Below are 18,489 nucleotides of genomic sequence, written 5' to 3'. Positions count from 1 at the left end.
AACATATAGACACACACACAAACATACTTTTATGTATGTATGTATAAAGAGAGAAAGAGAGAGTTCAAAAAGTCTCAATCTTATTGCAGTTTTAAGTTACTAAGATATTACAGCTTAAAACTACATTAAGACTTTTGGAACACCCTGTATAAAAAAGCATTTCCTCACTTGCCCCAATTCTTTTTCATATTCTTACTTATCTGTAATTTTTTAATCATCCGTGAATGTTTTTACTTCATTGCTATAGATTATTGAAGTTGTCCAGAAAAGGATACCTCATGCTGTGTAACTACATTTTCTTAAATTGTTTTATAACAACTGCTCAACAATCACAATCAGAGTTAAATTAAATTAAAAGAGAAAACTCAATTTTAATTAAAAACTTTAATTCTGCTCTTGTTATTTTGTACGTTTAATGGCATAATTTATAAGCAATGACACATTTCTCTTTCTGACTCAAAATGTTATTTGCAACTTATCTAACTCAGTTTCACTTGCAGTCCAAAACAAGAGGGAGAAGGCAGCTGGTAAAGCTTATACCCCATAATGCATTGCCCTTTCTCTTGTGGAGGTAAATTTCATGGGAGCAAATTGGTAATTCAATATGATCTGAACTCTGAGATCCTAGGCCTGTTTTTATACATCCATGAAAAATTTAATAAAAATTCTAAGTTAAAAAAAAACCACTCCCCAATGAAAGAAACCTTTGCATTAGGAAGAGGCTGGGAAGAGAGGAGAGAAGACTGAGAACCAAAGGTGAGGCCTTTTTCCTAGTTGACCATTCAGAAGAAGTTCACCATCCCCAACAAATTTTACCATTAAGGTTACAAGTCACAACTGAATTTGAATCACAACTACTGAACTCATGAATGGAATTCTTTTGTTTATATATCCTTTATATTTCCCAATGTATTCATATCCTCTCCATGACTCAAAGAGTCAGATCCTATAAAAAATTTTAAAAGAAGGGAAAAACAGTTTAGAATATCTAACATTTAAAAAGGCTTAACATTATGATCAGTGATCTATACTCCTAGTCTGCTACCTCTGAAAATTAGTAAAGAGAGGCAATGGAATAGGCTTTTTAACAGCCTTGGATTTCATGCCTGAAATATATACATTATTTAATTTGCTTTTATGAATTCATGGTTGGATCAACAAATTGGGCTCTTGTTTCTTCCTTCTTTTTTTCTCTTTTTAATTATAGAATATCTTCCTTAAACTTGGATTTAAGAGGAAAGCACAAAGACCTTACAAATTAAACTAATATTTTGGGCATTTTTAAAATTTTTTCTTTTAAATAAAATATTTCTCAGAAGGACTAGAGTCTTAATGTCAGGAAATATTAAATTTTTGATTAAAATAAATGATCTTAGAGTTAGAAAGAACTAAAGTTTCCTAATAGGGGTGTCATTAATATATAGATTTTACATAGCACCCTGAAAGAGAATTATCTACCTCTTCAAGATGAATGTTAATAAGAAGTATAATAATAATAAAAATAATAACAAAACAGCTAGAATATACATGTCTATTTGAAGTTTTTTTGAAATTTGAAATATTGCTCTAGAGATAGCTAGGTGGCTCAGTGTATACAGTACTTGTGTACTTGGCTGGACCTAGAGGCTGGAAGATACAAGTACAAACAGGGCCTCAAAAACTAGCTATGGGACCCCAGGCAAATCCCTTAACTTGTTTACCAATTTTCTTAGGGGATAATAAAAACATTTACCCTTTTGGGTTGTTATAAGGATCAAATGTGAATAATTGTTTAAGTGCTCATTTTCTTAGAGAAAAGTTGTGGGAAAATTATGTGAATGTAAAATATAATCCCCAACAAAGTTCCTTTATACCAAAGATATTTCCACATTCTAGGGATGGCCCACGATAACAGCAGCTCATTGATAAGTTTCAACAAGTTCCTCTACAAGGAATATTCCTTTACATAAGATTTTTCTTCTGGTCCCAAGCCATGAGAAAGTTATCATTATTTAATAAAATAATTGATTGTCAGTATAAGGAGCTGAGTTCTTCCCAAATCATGTCCTGCCATCAAGTAACATTCACTATGACAATCTTTTCGAATGTTTATTCTTTAAATATTCTAAATACTTGAGTTGATGGGGAAGGATGGAAGAGAAGTAAAAGTGGTAGCCACCCTCAAAATTAAACATTTTGAAGAGAAAAGGAATTTTTTAAAAGTCTCCTATGTTCAGAAGCTTGCTACCCAAATCAGAACCTTTTTTTCTTATAGCTTCATTTATATCTCCACCTAATTAGATATATAATATCTGGAAAATAGGTATTTACCACTATAAAAATGAGAATGCCCTGCAGAATTTGTTACAATGAAATTTGACCTATAAACACTATTAATATGCCAGGCTCTACAATTCCCTGAAATAGAGCTTTGCATACCTTGGTTTTCAAGCTCACCTGGTACCTTTGGGGTATTAGCTGAAGATAAAGATTGGAAAAGATCCAGCTGTTTATTTTCAATTTACAAACTGAAAGAGTAAGTTCACCTATTTTCAAGGTTTGTTTTATTCTGGATCCATGCTATTTTTCAACTGGGAATGTCTAATGTTTTGTTATTTGGCAGGGTCTCAGCATTTCTTCATCTAGGCTTGTTGGGTAATTACACTGGATTTCATTAAAATGATCAAATATCAGCTCCCAATAGAAAATGGGAATCTGCATGCACCTGTTATCATTTGGCAAGTTACTCTGATGGTGAAATTGTATTTGGAACTAAAGCATTATGACAGATTCCTATGTCAGTGAAAGTGATTACTAGAATTTGGTCACCTGAATTTGTGGTGCAGTTTTTAGCATGCTAAACTGTATTCCTTAAAAAATACTAGAGATGTTGAGATATCAAAAATTAATACTTTGCCTTCTATCAAATTATTCAGATTCATATAAAGAGATAATTGATACAAAAGTCAGAATTGAATTGTTTGGCCATAGAGTATTTTAAGGCAGTTTCTTTTTTGGTTCTATTGTTTCTACATCAAGGGAAAAAAGCCAATATAAGATTATATTCAAAATAACAATTTACCATATAGTCAAGTGATTGGACCAGTGGCGGGAGTGGGGGGGGGAAGATATCGAATCAAGGAGAAGACATTTGAGGACCTAATTTTAAGATAAACAATTTTGTAGCATCATGGAGAACAGGCTTTCCAAACTCATCATTCCCATCTATATCTGTGAGTCTGGATCATACTTATCAGTTTCAGTTCAGACCCATCTCCCTCTTCCCTCATCCAAAAAATATTCTAAGTACTTATCACTAATGAATGGACAGCTAATTTGTCTTCATAAAGAGGATGCAGATGCTTCTGTAAATAAATGGGTTTTTTTTTTGCTTTTTTTTCTAGGCTTCACATATTTCTATAAAGGAAAAGAGTACTGGAAATTCAATAACCAGGTACTTAAGGTAGAGCCTGGGTATCCCAGATCCATCCTTAAGGATTTTATGGGCTGTGAAGGACCAACAGACCAGGACAAAGAACGACATAGCCCACAAGATGACGTAGATATTGTCATCAAACTGGACAACACAGCCAGCACTGTGAAAGCCATAGCTATTGTCATCCCCTGCATCCTGGCCTTATGCCTCCTTGTATTGGTTTACACAGTGTTCCAATTCAAGAGGAAAGGAACACCTCGTCACATACTGTACTGCAAACGCTCTATGCAAGAGTGGGTGTGATAAAGGGCTTTTTCCCCCCTTTCTTTCCCAGGAGTTTGTGGTAACTTGAGATTCAACACAAGAGCTGTTATGCTGTTTCCTAGCTCGGAGCAGGCATCTGTCAGCCTGGATCAAGGCTGATCTTTAAAACCCAGGGGGTCGCCTGTCCTGCGCCTGAGTGTGAATCCACTCATGTGGGAAGCTTCCATGACACACAGTATCTGCCGTTTCTTCAGTCCTTTGTCTTTCTTCGTCATTCAGTTCTAGGCCTTTCCTCTGCACGCTCAATGCCCAGTACACTTTTAGGATTAACTAAAGAAGAGGAAAAAGAAGAAAAACAAAAAAAAAGAAGATTCTTCTTAATGGTTTCAAACATTATTCCCAACCTTAAACCCCCCTCTGAACCTCTCCCAGAAGCTTGATCACATTTCTGGAGGGGGGGAAAAAAAAGAAATTTTTTGCTTAAAGAAAAAAAAATGTTTTGAACAAGACCACCCATAATTGAACTTTCAGGAAAGTGTGAAGACCCAAAACAGCTTTGTCTCCAAAGAGGATTGCTTTCTGTCTGCTATGATCTAGTCCTTTACTCCTACACGTAATTTTTTTGTCTGGTGGGAGACCTGGATGACACATGCAGGACGTTAAGACTGTTTGGACAGCCATTTTCCAACCAACAAGGGGCCAAAATATCTGCAATATAGTGACAGCCTTAATGATACATCCATTTTGCGTTTTATACAGCTGTTTGGAGCTATGTCCTCAATGTTTTATCACATTTATATCCATATAACTAAATTCAAACAGAACCTTTTCATTGTTTTGAGGTGTTTCTTTCCCCCCCCTCTTTCTCAGCTCCTGTACTTTTGTTATTCTCTTCCCCACCCCAAGCTGTATGAGGCCAATTGCCCCAGGCCTTCATGGGTCTGTCAGTAACACTCATTACAAAGCATAGCAAGAAGCAGTTTGTCTCTTAAAGTGGATCATGGGGAATTCAAGTAGCAAAGATTCTTACAAGGAAATGTGACACTAGTATTACATTGGTGTAACCCTTTGAGAACTATCCTATCAGTTTTCAGAGTCTTAGGACACTAATCTGGGTTTCTGTTAAATTACAGAGCTGCGTAGTGGTATAGACAAACCTAAGTTCATGAAGTTCAGAGTTTTAAAACAGAGACCCTTTGATCACAAAGTGCATTAAAAAAAAAAAAAAAGATGCACATAACTGCGAAAGTGAAATTGCGACAAACCAACAGGAAAGATATTTGCCAAAAAACCTTCTGGCAAAGAAAAGAAAACCATATACATAGGGATTTTTAATATCATCTAGCATTCTACCGGTAGGTTCCAAAAGCTAAAGAAAGAAAGCAACTGACCACAATATTACACCCTAAGTCTTTTTATCTCAGACATATTGAATTTCTGTTTCAAACTCCATTGCATGAAAATTCAATTTGTCTTGGTATAGGATTACACGCAGGTAAGCATTCCAGTTTCAAAAGTAGGCTAACACGACGACTCTGAGGTTGCATGAATATTCTCCAGTGCAATACCTAGTGCATGTTTCCCATAGTTCTCAAAGGGTTGGCAAGACTCGTGGCTGTTCGCTGTCCGTTCCATCACTGACAGAGCCAAGGGACCACCAAAGCATTTCATTGTTGAGTGTGATTTGTCCTAACAGCAGTATTGTCATTTTCATGAGACCTGCAGAGCGGGTTTGTATCAATATTTTTTTCCTAGAGAAAAGTCAGCAACTGACAGACCTCTTTATTGATTTTAGGAACTGCTTCTTGCAGTGATAGGCTTTACAGCTACTGGGCTGTGAACTTATTAAAGATGGTCAGAATGAACGCACCCCATGAGTCAGACTCTGGCTTTGTGTGAAAGCCAGGCTTGGAGGGGAATTGCTTTTGAAACAATGAACAGCTTGCCTTGAACTTGATTATTGATCTGTTGACTGTCATTAACCACAACTTAAACATTGTCTTCTGTGAGAAATTTCCAAGTAGAATACTATTCTATGTCTTCACCCTTTGACCTTTAACTTGCAAACTGGCACAAGTGAAGGGGATTGCAAGATCTGATGTTACTAATAAATCTGGATTGTTAATTTGCTTTCTAAAAACTGGGTTATCACTATCCAAGTTCTCAGAACAAAAGTCTGAATTGTTTTCTTAGGGAGGGAAGAAAAGAATGTGAACACACATCTCTCTGCAGGTGGGCATTTTGTTATCAGAACATGCACACTCTAAAGTTAATCTCTAAGTAGAAGTGACTTTTTATTTGGTGTTCATATGATTTCATGTCCAAATTCATCATTTTACAATGAATTACAAAGTTACAGGAAAAAAAATAACCTCAAATACTTGAATGGCCAGTGTGGCTTTTATATAAAGCAGGAATTTTATACTAGTCAAAAAAAGATTTCTTACTCATTTGCTAATATACATTACTGGATCGTTTTTAATGAGTGTAGGTTTGCATTATTCTTTGGAAATGGATAGTTTGGCTGCCTTGAATTTATATTTATACTCAACATAGCATGAAAATTAGTATTTTTTTGTTAAAATACATGTTTATGATTTGGTCAGAGGAATACATTGTAATCATGTGCAGCATGTTGAAAAACCTTGCAAAAATTTCTTAGGGAATAAATATATAATATATATATGCAAGGATAAAAAGGAAATGAGCAGTTGGGGGGGGAAGGCCAAAGTATAAAAATATGTAGTTCAGGATTCATTTTGGCAAGATTTCCTAGGCTATATATGTGAAGGCAAAGTAGATCAAGAGAATGCACCAGAATCAGCCTATAGCATTGCTTTAATTCTTCCACTGAAGTTGCTGCTGATATTGTAGAGTTTATTCACTATTATGGATCATCAAATAATATTGACATAAGCTCCTTTATGCAATGTCTTGCATGTAGATTTTTTAAAAATATATATTTTTACAATTTTGTGTAAATGAAAAAAACCCTGGAAATTAGGATTTGCTAAGCATATTTTAAAAAATCCACATCATTTTTGGCCATATCATAAAAATCATTGAGGAAACTTCATTCAAATACACTCGAAGCTGATTTCTTGTCCAAAAAAGGAGTATTGCCTTACTCATTTGTTACCAAATTTTAAAAAAGTATACAAGACAAGAAAACTGATATATTAGTAAAAATGATGATTTTTTTTCGTGAATGTGTGTCTGAATTTTAGCTCACATCAATGGATAAATTTCTTTTGTTATATGCCTGAGTATGAGAAAGAATTATAAGGTTCATAAAAGGTCTGTGTGTTAAAACTTACCTTGAGTGTAGAGTCCTAGTTAGAGTAGAAAAAATTGTCAAGCTGTGAGACTACCAGAGAGATAAGGGAAGAAAAAGAAGTATGACTTCAATCATAATCATCTCTGACTCCTTTCTAGCACTTCATTTTTATCACTAAAGAGGCATTTTTTCAGGCAATTACATATACTTTCTCCTATTTTAGAGTGGGGGAAAATATCCAATTGGAGTACCAAAAGCGAGAGCACATAATTGTCTAATTTCATATCAATACCCAGTCTGTGATTGAGTATAAATATCCACAGGTCATCGTCTAAGGTAAAAATAATCTAATAGAGACCCTCGGCACTCAGTCAATCTGTAACAATCCCAGCTATCCATTCACCAGTGACAAGAGCTTCTAAGTCTTATGGTTTCTCAAGTTAAAAGGAAAATAAGTTCACAAACCATAATAATGCTATCCAAAAATTTTCTCTGTTGATATTTCCAATTTTCCCCAGTTACATCCATTTTACACTGACCACACAATATTACATCATAATAGTCAAAAGTCTTTGAGTCAGTAGTCTACATGGCTTCTGTATCATTATTAACTGCCTTAGATAAAGTATTTCCTATTGCTGATCAACATGTAATTTCTACAAAACACGATTGTTATTCAGAAGTACATTTTCAGTTTTAGATGTTGAGAGCAGCCATATATGGCCCCATAAGTCTTTGCAGAATCACAGTACTAGCAAGCTTTTATGAAAACTCTTTTGTTTACTCCAATATTATAGCCAATTTAGTATACACTATGTGGTACCAAGTGGAGCAAGTTTGTGCTCTAAATTAGAAAGCAACATTTATCTGTCAAGGGAAATAGAAATATATGTGTGTGTACTTATGAACATACACATATATTTATATGTTCCATCAAAAATAATATATAAGAACATGGAATCCAATTAAAATATAAATTCTACTTTCTCTAGTCAAATATTAATTAATCCAATTCAATTCAACAAACATTTATTACTAGATTCTGGGAGCACAGATATGACAAATGACTCGAGGGGGTATATAAGATAATGGAAGTGACAAGCAATGCATAAGAATTAGTATAAGGCAGAATTTCATAATCACAAAGGATAAATTCAGATTAAGTGTTACGAGAAGCTCGAAGAGTGAGATCCAAATCATACTTCTTTCTGTGTATGTCTAAACACTCATATGTTCTCTCATTTTTTATTTCATTTTTAAGAATCACCATAAATTTAATGTTAAAGGGCAAGATTTCTACTTAATAACTGCCTGTTAATATGGTAAGATAGATGTTAAATTGTAGAAAATGATGATATTGCTTTAGTCAGTTATACTAGTGGCATGTCAGTATCTTTAAGCATATGTGGAATAGGCTAATGATACTTCAGCCTTAGGTACAATATAAATGCGTCCCAAAGAATTTGAGATGGGATAGTATGTCTTCCAAAAAGGTCACACAACACTTGAAATCAGAATGTTGTCAGTAGAGGAAGTTGTGTTATAATCATTGGGAAAACAAAGTTAATACAAGATGTTATTATGAAGATTATGTGATAAGAAAGGGATTTCAGAAATGTTTGAAAAAATGAATAAGATCTGAGATTGGCCATTAAATCCTATTATGAGCAATTACAGAAATAACCATATGAAAATAAGAATAAGGCTTTTGATAAGCAAAGGAAAATGCAGGCTATTTTGAGGGGCTTTGAAGTGTAGGTATGCTTCAACACATCACAAATGTCAATCACACCAATGCACTTCAAATGGAAAATGTTAAATATATTTGATATTTATCATTCTGAAAATTAGCCCTCTATTTAGCCTTTGCAATTAATATCTCCCTATCTGAAAAGTCATCCCAGGAAGTACTTTGCTTTTATTAATGAAGTTATGATAAGCATGAAAACAAATAGCTAATTGCAGATCCATATGGCATTTTCCAACTTCCTTATGAGACAGTTTTCCAAAAATCAGGAATCTTGTCTTTTTTTTAGACATAATCACACTGAAACTGTAGAGAGAAAGAAGAAAAAAAGTTTTGTGATCTTAAGAAAAGCTAAATATTTGATCAATATGATCTAATGGAAGATCAAGTAAACATGGTATAGATTCCTAGAAATAATAGTTCAATAAACATTTGTGGTGTACCTTCTATGTGCAAAGCATTATGTAAGAAATGCCAGAGATACAAAGATAAAAGCTTGTTAGCTGCAAAGTGCTTACCTTCTAGAAATATATACAATCTATAAGTGATTGTAAGCCAAAAAAAAAAAAAAACAACTGCGTATCTCATTATAACTAGAAATTCTAGTTTAAGAACTGCATAATATTGAAAAGTGCTATCTGATGGACCACGCTCAGTGTCAAATGGAAGCATTTAATGTGTGACTCTAGTAATGGAAGCAGAACTGCAAGTAGGCATCCTTTATATCACTTTTAACCTCAACATCAGTGTATTATATTCTCTTCATACATAGGCTAAACTGTCAGCATCAGATATCTATCCATCTGAATTTGAAGGAGATTTAACCAGAATGCACCATAATCAGAAGGTTACAAAGAGTTAAAAGCTCTATTCAATCATCTCACATACCTTTGACAAAACTTGCCTTAATGATCTGCCTTTGTGAACATGCAATCTTTGCCTGATACACATTATTCAAAGTGGTTCAAATGTTTGTTCCACAAAAATAACTTTTTAAATGATTCTAAAATGGCTCAGGTGAAATTAATCATGTTTATTTTTAATAGTGTTTGGTTACTCTAAGTACAATATTTAATAGTTTTGAAAGTTCAAGGAAGATGTGGAATTGGAAAATTCCATTCATTTTCCTGGTTGGACATTATAATATGATCTTTCGGTTTTAGATAGATGCATTGATGTGTGTGACAAGCAGAAAGGACTTAGAGAGGGCTGATGTTTCTATGAACTTATAAGTACAGGGGTGAATCTTAAAAGAACTGATTGTTTCATTGGAAGCTGTATTGTAAATTTTTTCACCTATACTTTTACCTAAAGGCAGTCAAGAAAAAGAAGAATGCCACTACAAACATGGCCAATAAATAGAAAATATAAAAATTCTCAAATTTAGAACACAATTAAAAGTGACTAATCCACACAGTTCAGCTTTATAGTTTTAAAAAAAAACATGTCCTGAAGTTATAAACTTGTACTGATGTTGCTTTAGAGATATTACCTAATTCTGTCCTCAATGTGCCAATATTTTGAAGGATGCTTTAAGCTGTGCTGAGTAAAGGGAACATAAATGGCATGTAAATGTGTTGTGAATATTTTCAAGCTTCAAGCTCTACCACAGAGGTGAATGTTCATGACCTCCAGAACAGATGAAAATGAAGTTCATTAAAAATGTGAATTTTAAAGAAAGTAGCTTCATGTAGGTGACTGGTCTCAGCTTCCATGAAAGAAGACACTGACAATAAGACATAGCAAGTGGAAGTAGAAAAATGAAATGGTGATGAAATCAGGGAGTTGTTGACTTCTGAAGATATTTCTTGTACATTTTATCACCATTTTCCACGTGAAATACCTATTCATAGCAGCATTCTCTGTGTGCATCTTTTTGTAGCACTGTCATTGCTCAAATGAGCATTTAGACATGAGAAGCTTTTAATCTAGGTTTTCTTATAGGCTTATAAATTACACAAAGTGGTAGGATTAGTTTGTGGTAAGCTATAATTGTATTAAGATGCTATTGTCCATGGAATAACGTGATGCTGTTTGTATACAATTGTTGGCTAGAGTATTCACATGATATGCCTGGCATAAAGTTCCATTGTGGCATCAGTAGGTTGCAGCCCCTTTTGTTTTATTTGGTTTTGATTTTGGAATGCTCATTTTCAATTGCTTTAAAAGTAGCTTCATCTATGTCTATATGTTTTTGTATAAATAATGGCATATTTTTTTCATTATTTCTATTTCAATGGCTTAAGTGGCAATTCTCCTAGAATGCAAGTCTTCCCATCATCAGGCATCTCTTAACTTAGTCTCATGTTACTCTCTTATCTCTTGACAAACATCAGAATCCACCCCATTTATTTTGTACGAGAGTAGATCAGTTAATTCTCCTTCTAGATTGAAATTGTGGTTTAATTTATTCCATATATACATATATGTACATATATAAGCATATGTGTATACATACATTTATGTAAGTATACACATATAACATTGTGGTCCTTTATTGACGTTAGGAAAAAAAAAAGATATAAGTAGTCCAGAATTTAATAAATTCCTTCTTGCTCTTCTCAAGGTTCCATTCTTCCTGAGCTGAAGAGCATGATTTTGTACCCTTCAGTTCTCATATTCCTATTTGATTTCATCTTACTTGTCACCAGAAAAATGCAGTCTAGGATGAGAGAGTAGCAACATATTGATAACAGAGTTTAGTGAGTGTGTCTTTTTCATTCCATGCCTTTGCTTGAGCACGAGCCACATTTTTCTCTTTTCCCCAAGAAAATTCTCCAGATATATGATTTCCTTCAGCCCTTCCTGAAAGCCAGAATTCAGGTGAGTGGCTAACTCTGCATAAGGCAGAGGTGGTACCCAGGAAGTGTTCTTCTTGTTGTTTTTCCATTTTCTTTCCATATGTGCCTAAACATATTTCACTGAAAGTATGCACATTTCACTCACTTCCAAAATGTCTTTTAATGGAAATTCTTACTACTTATGCAACTCTTTCCCTGAAAATGGTAGAGTGCAGAGTATGGTGACTGTTATCTATTGATAAGGCAACAAAGGAAGTTTGCATTTGGAGAATATAACAATTATGCTGGAAGGTAAGTACAGAAATACAGTGCTTTGTATATGATATATCATTGCTACATACATTTATAATACATTGATTCTTAAGTCTATTTTCTTTTATGTATAAAGCGCATATGTAATAAAGAGAGAATGAAGAAAGGGTATTGGCACAGCATGTGCTTTCCCTCATTGGATAAGATCAAGTCAGCATTTCTACTGTAGATGTTTATTTTCAGGGGCTCTGCCAAAAAAAAAGAAAAATATATATATATATATATATTTCAGGCTTACGGTCTAAGAAAAGCTCCTTTCTGCAATCTAAGTTTAAAGCATTATATGTTCTTGTTTTTATTATTACAGGTGGGAAGTGGATGTTTACCAGGCTCAATTGAGTCAATTTAACTTAAAAACAATGTTTTGAAATGGGCAGGTGATAACTTGGTGGCCTGGATTGTTGGTATTTGAAAAATGGCCTGATTCTTCAGTGCTATAAATCTATTTTCAGGATACTTTTAATCTGGATATGTGTATTACCATTGTTTAGATCTCAATAGTGGATCACTGTGATGCTGAATACTGATTTATTGATTCCTCTTAGACTATCTGGTATAAAAAAAGATTTGCAAATATACAATATTTATATAGGATAGGCCTACTAGACAGGTTTAAAATGTCAAATCCAATAAAATAAAATTATTCCCCCTGCCAAAAAATTTGCACCTATATCTATCTACTAGACTTAATAGGGGACTCAATTCCAAAGGAAAATCAAGTCTTGAGGTAATTGACATATTTTATAGCTTCCTTGAAAAATATCATTTCTTCCCTTTTTTTAAGTTAGGTGAAATGAGAGGAATTAAAACTGAGGCAAACTTTAAGTAAACAGTTTTAAAGCTGTGAAGCAGAGAAAGCCAGGAAACTGAAAGTTAAGGCTGGAACCTTTTGGTATTTCCTTTTGTCTTTATTTTCATTCCCTCTAACATTGTCAGTTTTAAATACAGCATAAGAAAACATTTATTCTTTGGGATTTGTTTTTGGATCATATTACAATTTTAACATCATTTCAGTGGACTTGTTGGTATCTATAGTGTTCTGTGTGTAAGCAAAGAAATACAGAAGCATTTGTTTGCATATTAAAAGTTCGAAATTGAGAAGGGTTAGAGTTTTTAGGGGGGATCGCTTTTCCTTTTTTTTTTTTCTTTTTCTTTTTTTTTTTTTTTTTGCTCACACAGGATTCTATACAGTAACCTTCTTGTACCTGGCATATGTTATTCCTTCAGGCAGCTTCTACTGACAAACACAAAGCTTGTTTGTGTGCACATGCAAGGCTGACTACATGGTGCTAAAGTGTATTATGACTGTCAGATATAATCAGGCAAAATTTTGTGGTGCTTAAACTAATTTTTCCATTGATTTTTATTGATCAATGCATTGAACAGTGTTTTATTATTCACGAGTTGTCTTTTATTAGTAAATCAAGGCCTCATAGTGCATTGTTAAATAAAATGGGTTGATTAGTCTATGTAACAGCTCACCAAGCTATTATCTCTTTAATTCCTTATAATGTTGCGTCATTAAAGGTCAAGGGGTCATGATATTAATCTCATCGCTGTAGACCATTAACATGACTGAACATTTCCAATCAAGTACTTATGTTTACAAGCTATAACCCTTTGACTGCTGCGGCAACCTTTAACCACACCAACATCACAAGCTAGAATCATCAGCATGGTTCTTGCCATGGCAATCAAAGAGTTAAGGGCTGTGCAGTGATTTGTTTTATATTTATTAATTTCTATTTATTTTTTGTTTGTTTTCATTCAAGGAGGGGACTTGGGGTGGGGCAGTTCTTGTCTGCTGTAAGTGTCTTAACCAAGGGAAGGGTTAAAATGGCTTTTTATACTATTGCATCTTCTGTATTTACCATCGTTTCATTGTGTTGTAACTTAAAAAAAAATTCTGTCAATAAATAAGAGAACAGAAAAAATGGTTCATAAAGACATTGTGGTTTTACTCCATGTTTTGTCCTACATGAAGTTACAACCAGTGTATCCCATTTGCCATACATAAATGACCTTATTCACCTTCATTCACCAAAGACTAATAATCCATGTGGAACAAATAACTGAGCACCACTCACTCGGATAATGCCATTCAGAAACCACTATAACTTTGGCCTTAATGATAAAGCAATTTAGTCAGAATTTTATTTGAATCATCTAGGTTGTTATTCTGTTTTTCTAACAAAAATTTGGTGGATTTTCAGTAAGAGAAGTCAAAAATTGATTACTAATAGGATTGATTAGCAATCGAATAATATGAAGGCATCATTGATAAATTCAAGTCACCTAGCCCAAGGGAACTACATCCTTGGGTATTAAAAGAGCTAGCATTTCGATGGCTACTGTGAGTAATATTTAAAGAGCATTAAAAAGGGGAAATACCAAAAAAAGAGAGAGAGGAAGAAAGAGAGAGAGGTAGAGAGAGAAAGAGAGAGAGAGAGAGAGAGAGAGAGAGAGAGAGAGGAGTAAATGATAACAATTTATAGGATAATGAATTTATCTTTATATATGGGATAATTCTAGAATGAATTGTTAGCAAATTTTGAAAAGTAAGCTATAATCACAAATATCTAGTTTGGCTTAATCAAAGACAAGTCATTCCAGTCTAACTTCATTTCTCAATTTGGCAAGATAAGTTAATAGTCGGTAAACATTTATGAAATGCCTCCTTTGTGCCAGGCACTTTGCTAAGTGCTGGGGATATAAAATAAAAAAAAGAAACATTTCCTGCCCTAAAAACTCCAAAGCTAACTACTAAACTAGTACTTAATGGGATTGTTGTACGTTTACTTCTCCCAGATTTTAGCAGAGCTTTTGATAGCAAAGCTCACATTGGTCTTATAGAAAAAATGAAGAGATGCCAACAAGATGATAAAAGAGTAAGATGAGTTCAGAATTTATTGATGGACGAATCTAAAGAATAGATGATAATAATTTAGTGTTGGGGACAGTTAGATGACTCGGTGGAGAAGGAATCAGGCCTGGAGAGGGGAGGGCTTGGGTTCAAATGTACCCTCAGACATCTCCTAACTGTGTGACCCTGGGCAAGTCACCCTAGTTGGCTAACCCTTACCAGTCTCCTGCATTTGAAGATACTTAGTTTTTATTCCAAGAAAGAAAGGTAAGGGCTTAAAAATATATATCATACTGGCAATATAACAGGAGTACATAGTAGAGTAACCCGGGCGTCTGCATTTGGCCCTGTGCTATTTAACATTTTTTCCTCCAGGGACTTGAAGAAAAGTATAAAGGATATGTTTATCAGAATTAAAGATGACACAGATGGAAGGGATCTCTTACAAACTGGATGATAGAGTAATGTTTCAAGAGGAACTTGGCAAACTAAAGCATTCTCCTTAATTTAATAAGATGAAAATCAAGAGGAATAAATACACTTGGGTATTTAAAAAATTAACTTCATAAGAGCAAGAAAGAGAAGGTATTTTGAAATGATAATTATTAAGAAAAAAAAATCCTGAGGATTTTAGAAGATTATCCCCAGTGTGCTGTAGTAGCATCAATCCCTATAGAGATGTACCAGCCAAAAAAAAAGCAAATCTGATTTTGGGTTAAGAGAGTTATAGCTTCTTGAAGGAGGGTTGTGATATTCCAACTATGCTCTGCTTTTGTCAGACTTTAACCAGAAACAAGAATTTTAAAATAACTTGATAAACTAGAGTGTCCACAGGAAGATTGCAAAGATCATATGACAATATCAATGTCATATGAAAACCAGTGGAAATAATTGGGGACGTTTAATGTTTAAGATACTTACAGTGATGAGATATGATATATATCCTCAAAAGTCTGAAAAACTGCTGTATGGAGGAGGGGAGAAACTGTTTGGAAAAGGAAAGGTACAAGAAAGAGAAAGAAATGGAACCTACAAAAGGGTAAATTGAGCCTTGCTGCCAGTAAAAGCTTTTTAATAATTGTATCTGTCAAACCTTTAAATGGGCTGCTTTGAAAGAAAGTGGACCTCCCCTCTTTGCAGGTCTTCAAATGGTATTAAGGGTATTCATTTTTCAGGCATATTATAACATGGGTTACTTGCTGATGGTCTTCCTAGTCCTCAATTTAAGTGATTCTGTAGAAGGATTCTTTTTTTAAAGTATATCTTCAGGAGAATTCTACTTAAGGAAAATAACCCCTTCCTTATGATTATGAGGAGAGTCCCACGGTTCTTTTATGCCTTGATAATTTTCCTCCACGTCAATGAAGAACTTTGATGAGATCTTGACAAACGTGACATCCTTTCTGAGTAAGACTGCCAGTATTTCATACAGTACACGTGTTGATAAAAAGAAAGAAGCAGCATGAAAAATAGGGCAGTGGACTTGGAATCATAGGATCTGGGATTGAATCCTAAATTCCTATTTATTATTTCTGTTAACTTAATGCAAATCACCTAATTTCTCACCTCAGTTTTCTCCTCTCTTGGATAGGCTTACTTCATAGTGTTTTTATGTTGTTAGATAATATAAATATAGCATTTTGCAAACTGTAAAGCATTATATAAAAATTAGAAATTATTCTACTCTTGTTTTCATTATTATCTCTCTGGTTCTAAACATTTTTGACTATAAAAATAAAAAAGGTGGTTGAAACAATGATCCTCACAGTTGCCTTTAGGACAAATCCCTTGGTAACAGAATTCTGTGAATGGGAATTTTTAGCTTTAAAAAGTGAAGACTTATGGGTCACATGACTTCAACTTCCAGAAGGATGTGCAAGAGAGATTAGACTTGTTTTGTTTGGTATAATAAGGCAGAATCAATCAATGAATCAAAAAGCATTTATTAAACAAATGTAAAATGATCAAGGCAGCAAGGAGGTACAGTGGATAGTGTGCTGGGCCTGAAGTCAGGAAGATTCAACTTTCTGAGTTCAAATCTGGCCTCAGATATTTACTAGCTGTGAGAAGGAGCAAATCATTTAACCCTGTTTAATCTCAGTTCCTCATCTGTAAAATAAGGTGGAGAAATAAATGTAAAAAAAAAAGGAATCTAATATCTTTGCTAAGAAAATTACAGATGGGGTCACACAAAGAGTCAGACATGACTGAAATGACTCAACAACAAAACCGAAATAGTTTTTGCCTTCAAGAAACTTACATTTCAAATGGAGAAGGCAATGTACATGTATAAGAACAAACATTTTTAACATATACAAAACAAGATGTTAGCATGGCATACAGGATAAAGAACTGACTGAATCTTGAAAAACCAGTTCAAGTGCCACCTCTGACACATATTCCTTCTGTTAATGCCTGGTGCTATAGACAACAGTCTAAGACTATAAGTTTTAAAGAAATAGCTAATCCGTACTAGAAGAGGGAATTTCCTCATGGGAAATTCCCTATAGCAATAAAATGAAAATCCCCATACAAATGAATTTATGTAATTTTGGAAGGGAAGACACTAGCATTCAGTGGGATGTGGCTGCTTTTGACCAGAATCTTAAGGACAACAGGAATTTCTAGAGTGGAGGGAATGAATTCTTGTAATGGGAGATAGCCAGTGCAGAAGCATGAGCAAAGGAAATAGAGTATTAAGTACAGAGAATAGCAATTAGGTCAATATGATGGGTTTGAAAAAAGAGAATAATATTCAAGAAGAATGGAAAGGTAGGAAGGGACTACATTGTGAAACGTTGTCAATGTCAGTTTACATTTTATTCTTTCATTGAATATTGCTTCCAGCTTTAAAATAATAATGATAAAATTAATTTGAAACTACTGTTGTTTATTGAAATAGAGACAGGAGGAATAAATATGGTCAGACCTAAATTTAAGAAAAAAGATTTTTGTAACTGTGGAATGATAGAATGAATTAGAAAAAGGCTTCAGATAAGGAGACAAAAAAGGAATTGCTTTAGTAGTTTAGTCAATCAATAAGTAATTATTAACTGTCTACTAAATTTTAGGTACTGTGCAAGGTCCTGGTGATACAAACACAAAGACTGAAATAAAAAGTATTTTCAGTAAGACTACATTCTCATAGGGGAGAAAACAAACAGATAGATAAATAGACAGACAGACAGACAGATAGATAAATGCAACATAATATAAAGCTAATAAATACATATATGTAAACACATATACATATATTTGTTCATATAGAAAGTAGGTTTCAGTACTGGGAGAAAGGTTTCAGACTGAATATAAAAATCGGAGCTGATTCTCAAAGGAAAAGAGGATCTCAAGGCAGCTGTAATAGACTAGGTGAGATGATAAGATTATGAAGGTCTGAACTTGGGTGGGAGCTCTGTGAATATTCATATTGGGACATATTCTAATGATATGGAAATAGAAACAATAAGATTCAGCAAGTGATTTAATATAGAGAGTGGGGGACTAAAAAGTCAAATATAACTTCAGAGTTGACTCCCTGGGAGAATAAGGTATGTTCGTAGGCAGGAAAAAAGTCAAGTAAATAAAGAGGGATTTGTTTGGAGGTGGCGATGATTGTGAGCACAATTTGCTGGAGAGGACAGTAAAGGATAGGATCAAGGATAAAAATAGAGTGATTGACCTTTGAAAGAAAAAGGGCCATTATTTTTATCAGAGATTGTAGTAAAGGAGAGAATTTGTGGGGGCCAAAAGGGGAGTTGTCAAAGTGAAGTGAGATGAGGAAGAGTTAGGAAAGGAGAAAATGGAGCTCTA

General features: G+C 34.0%; 1 protein-coding gene across 1 annotated transcript in view; it reads left to right on the top strand.

Moving 5' to 3' along the window:
* MMP16 (matrix metallopeptidase 16) overlaps positions 1 to 3,718 on the top strand; it is a 193,974-nt gene extending 190,256 nt beyond the window's left edge. Inside the window, exon 9 of the mRNA XM_044683813.1 lies at positions 3,384 to 3,718. Coding sequence (XP_044539748.1) covers positions 3,384 to 3,718 — 335 coding nt within the window. The remainder of the gene's footprint in view (positions 1 to 3,383) is intronic.
* The last annotated feature ends 14,771 nt before the right edge of the window (positions 3,719 to 18,489 follow it).

This window comes from Gracilinanus agilis, chromosome 1 (genome assembly GCF_016433145.1).
Source record: "Gracilinanus agilis isolate LMUSP501 chromosome 1, AgileGrace, whole genome shotgun sequence".
NCBI lineage: Eukaryota > Metazoa > Chordata > Mammalia > Didelphimorphia > Didelphidae > Gracilinanus > Gracilinanus agilis.
This window is presented reverse-complemented; position numbering and strand designations above follow the sequence as displayed.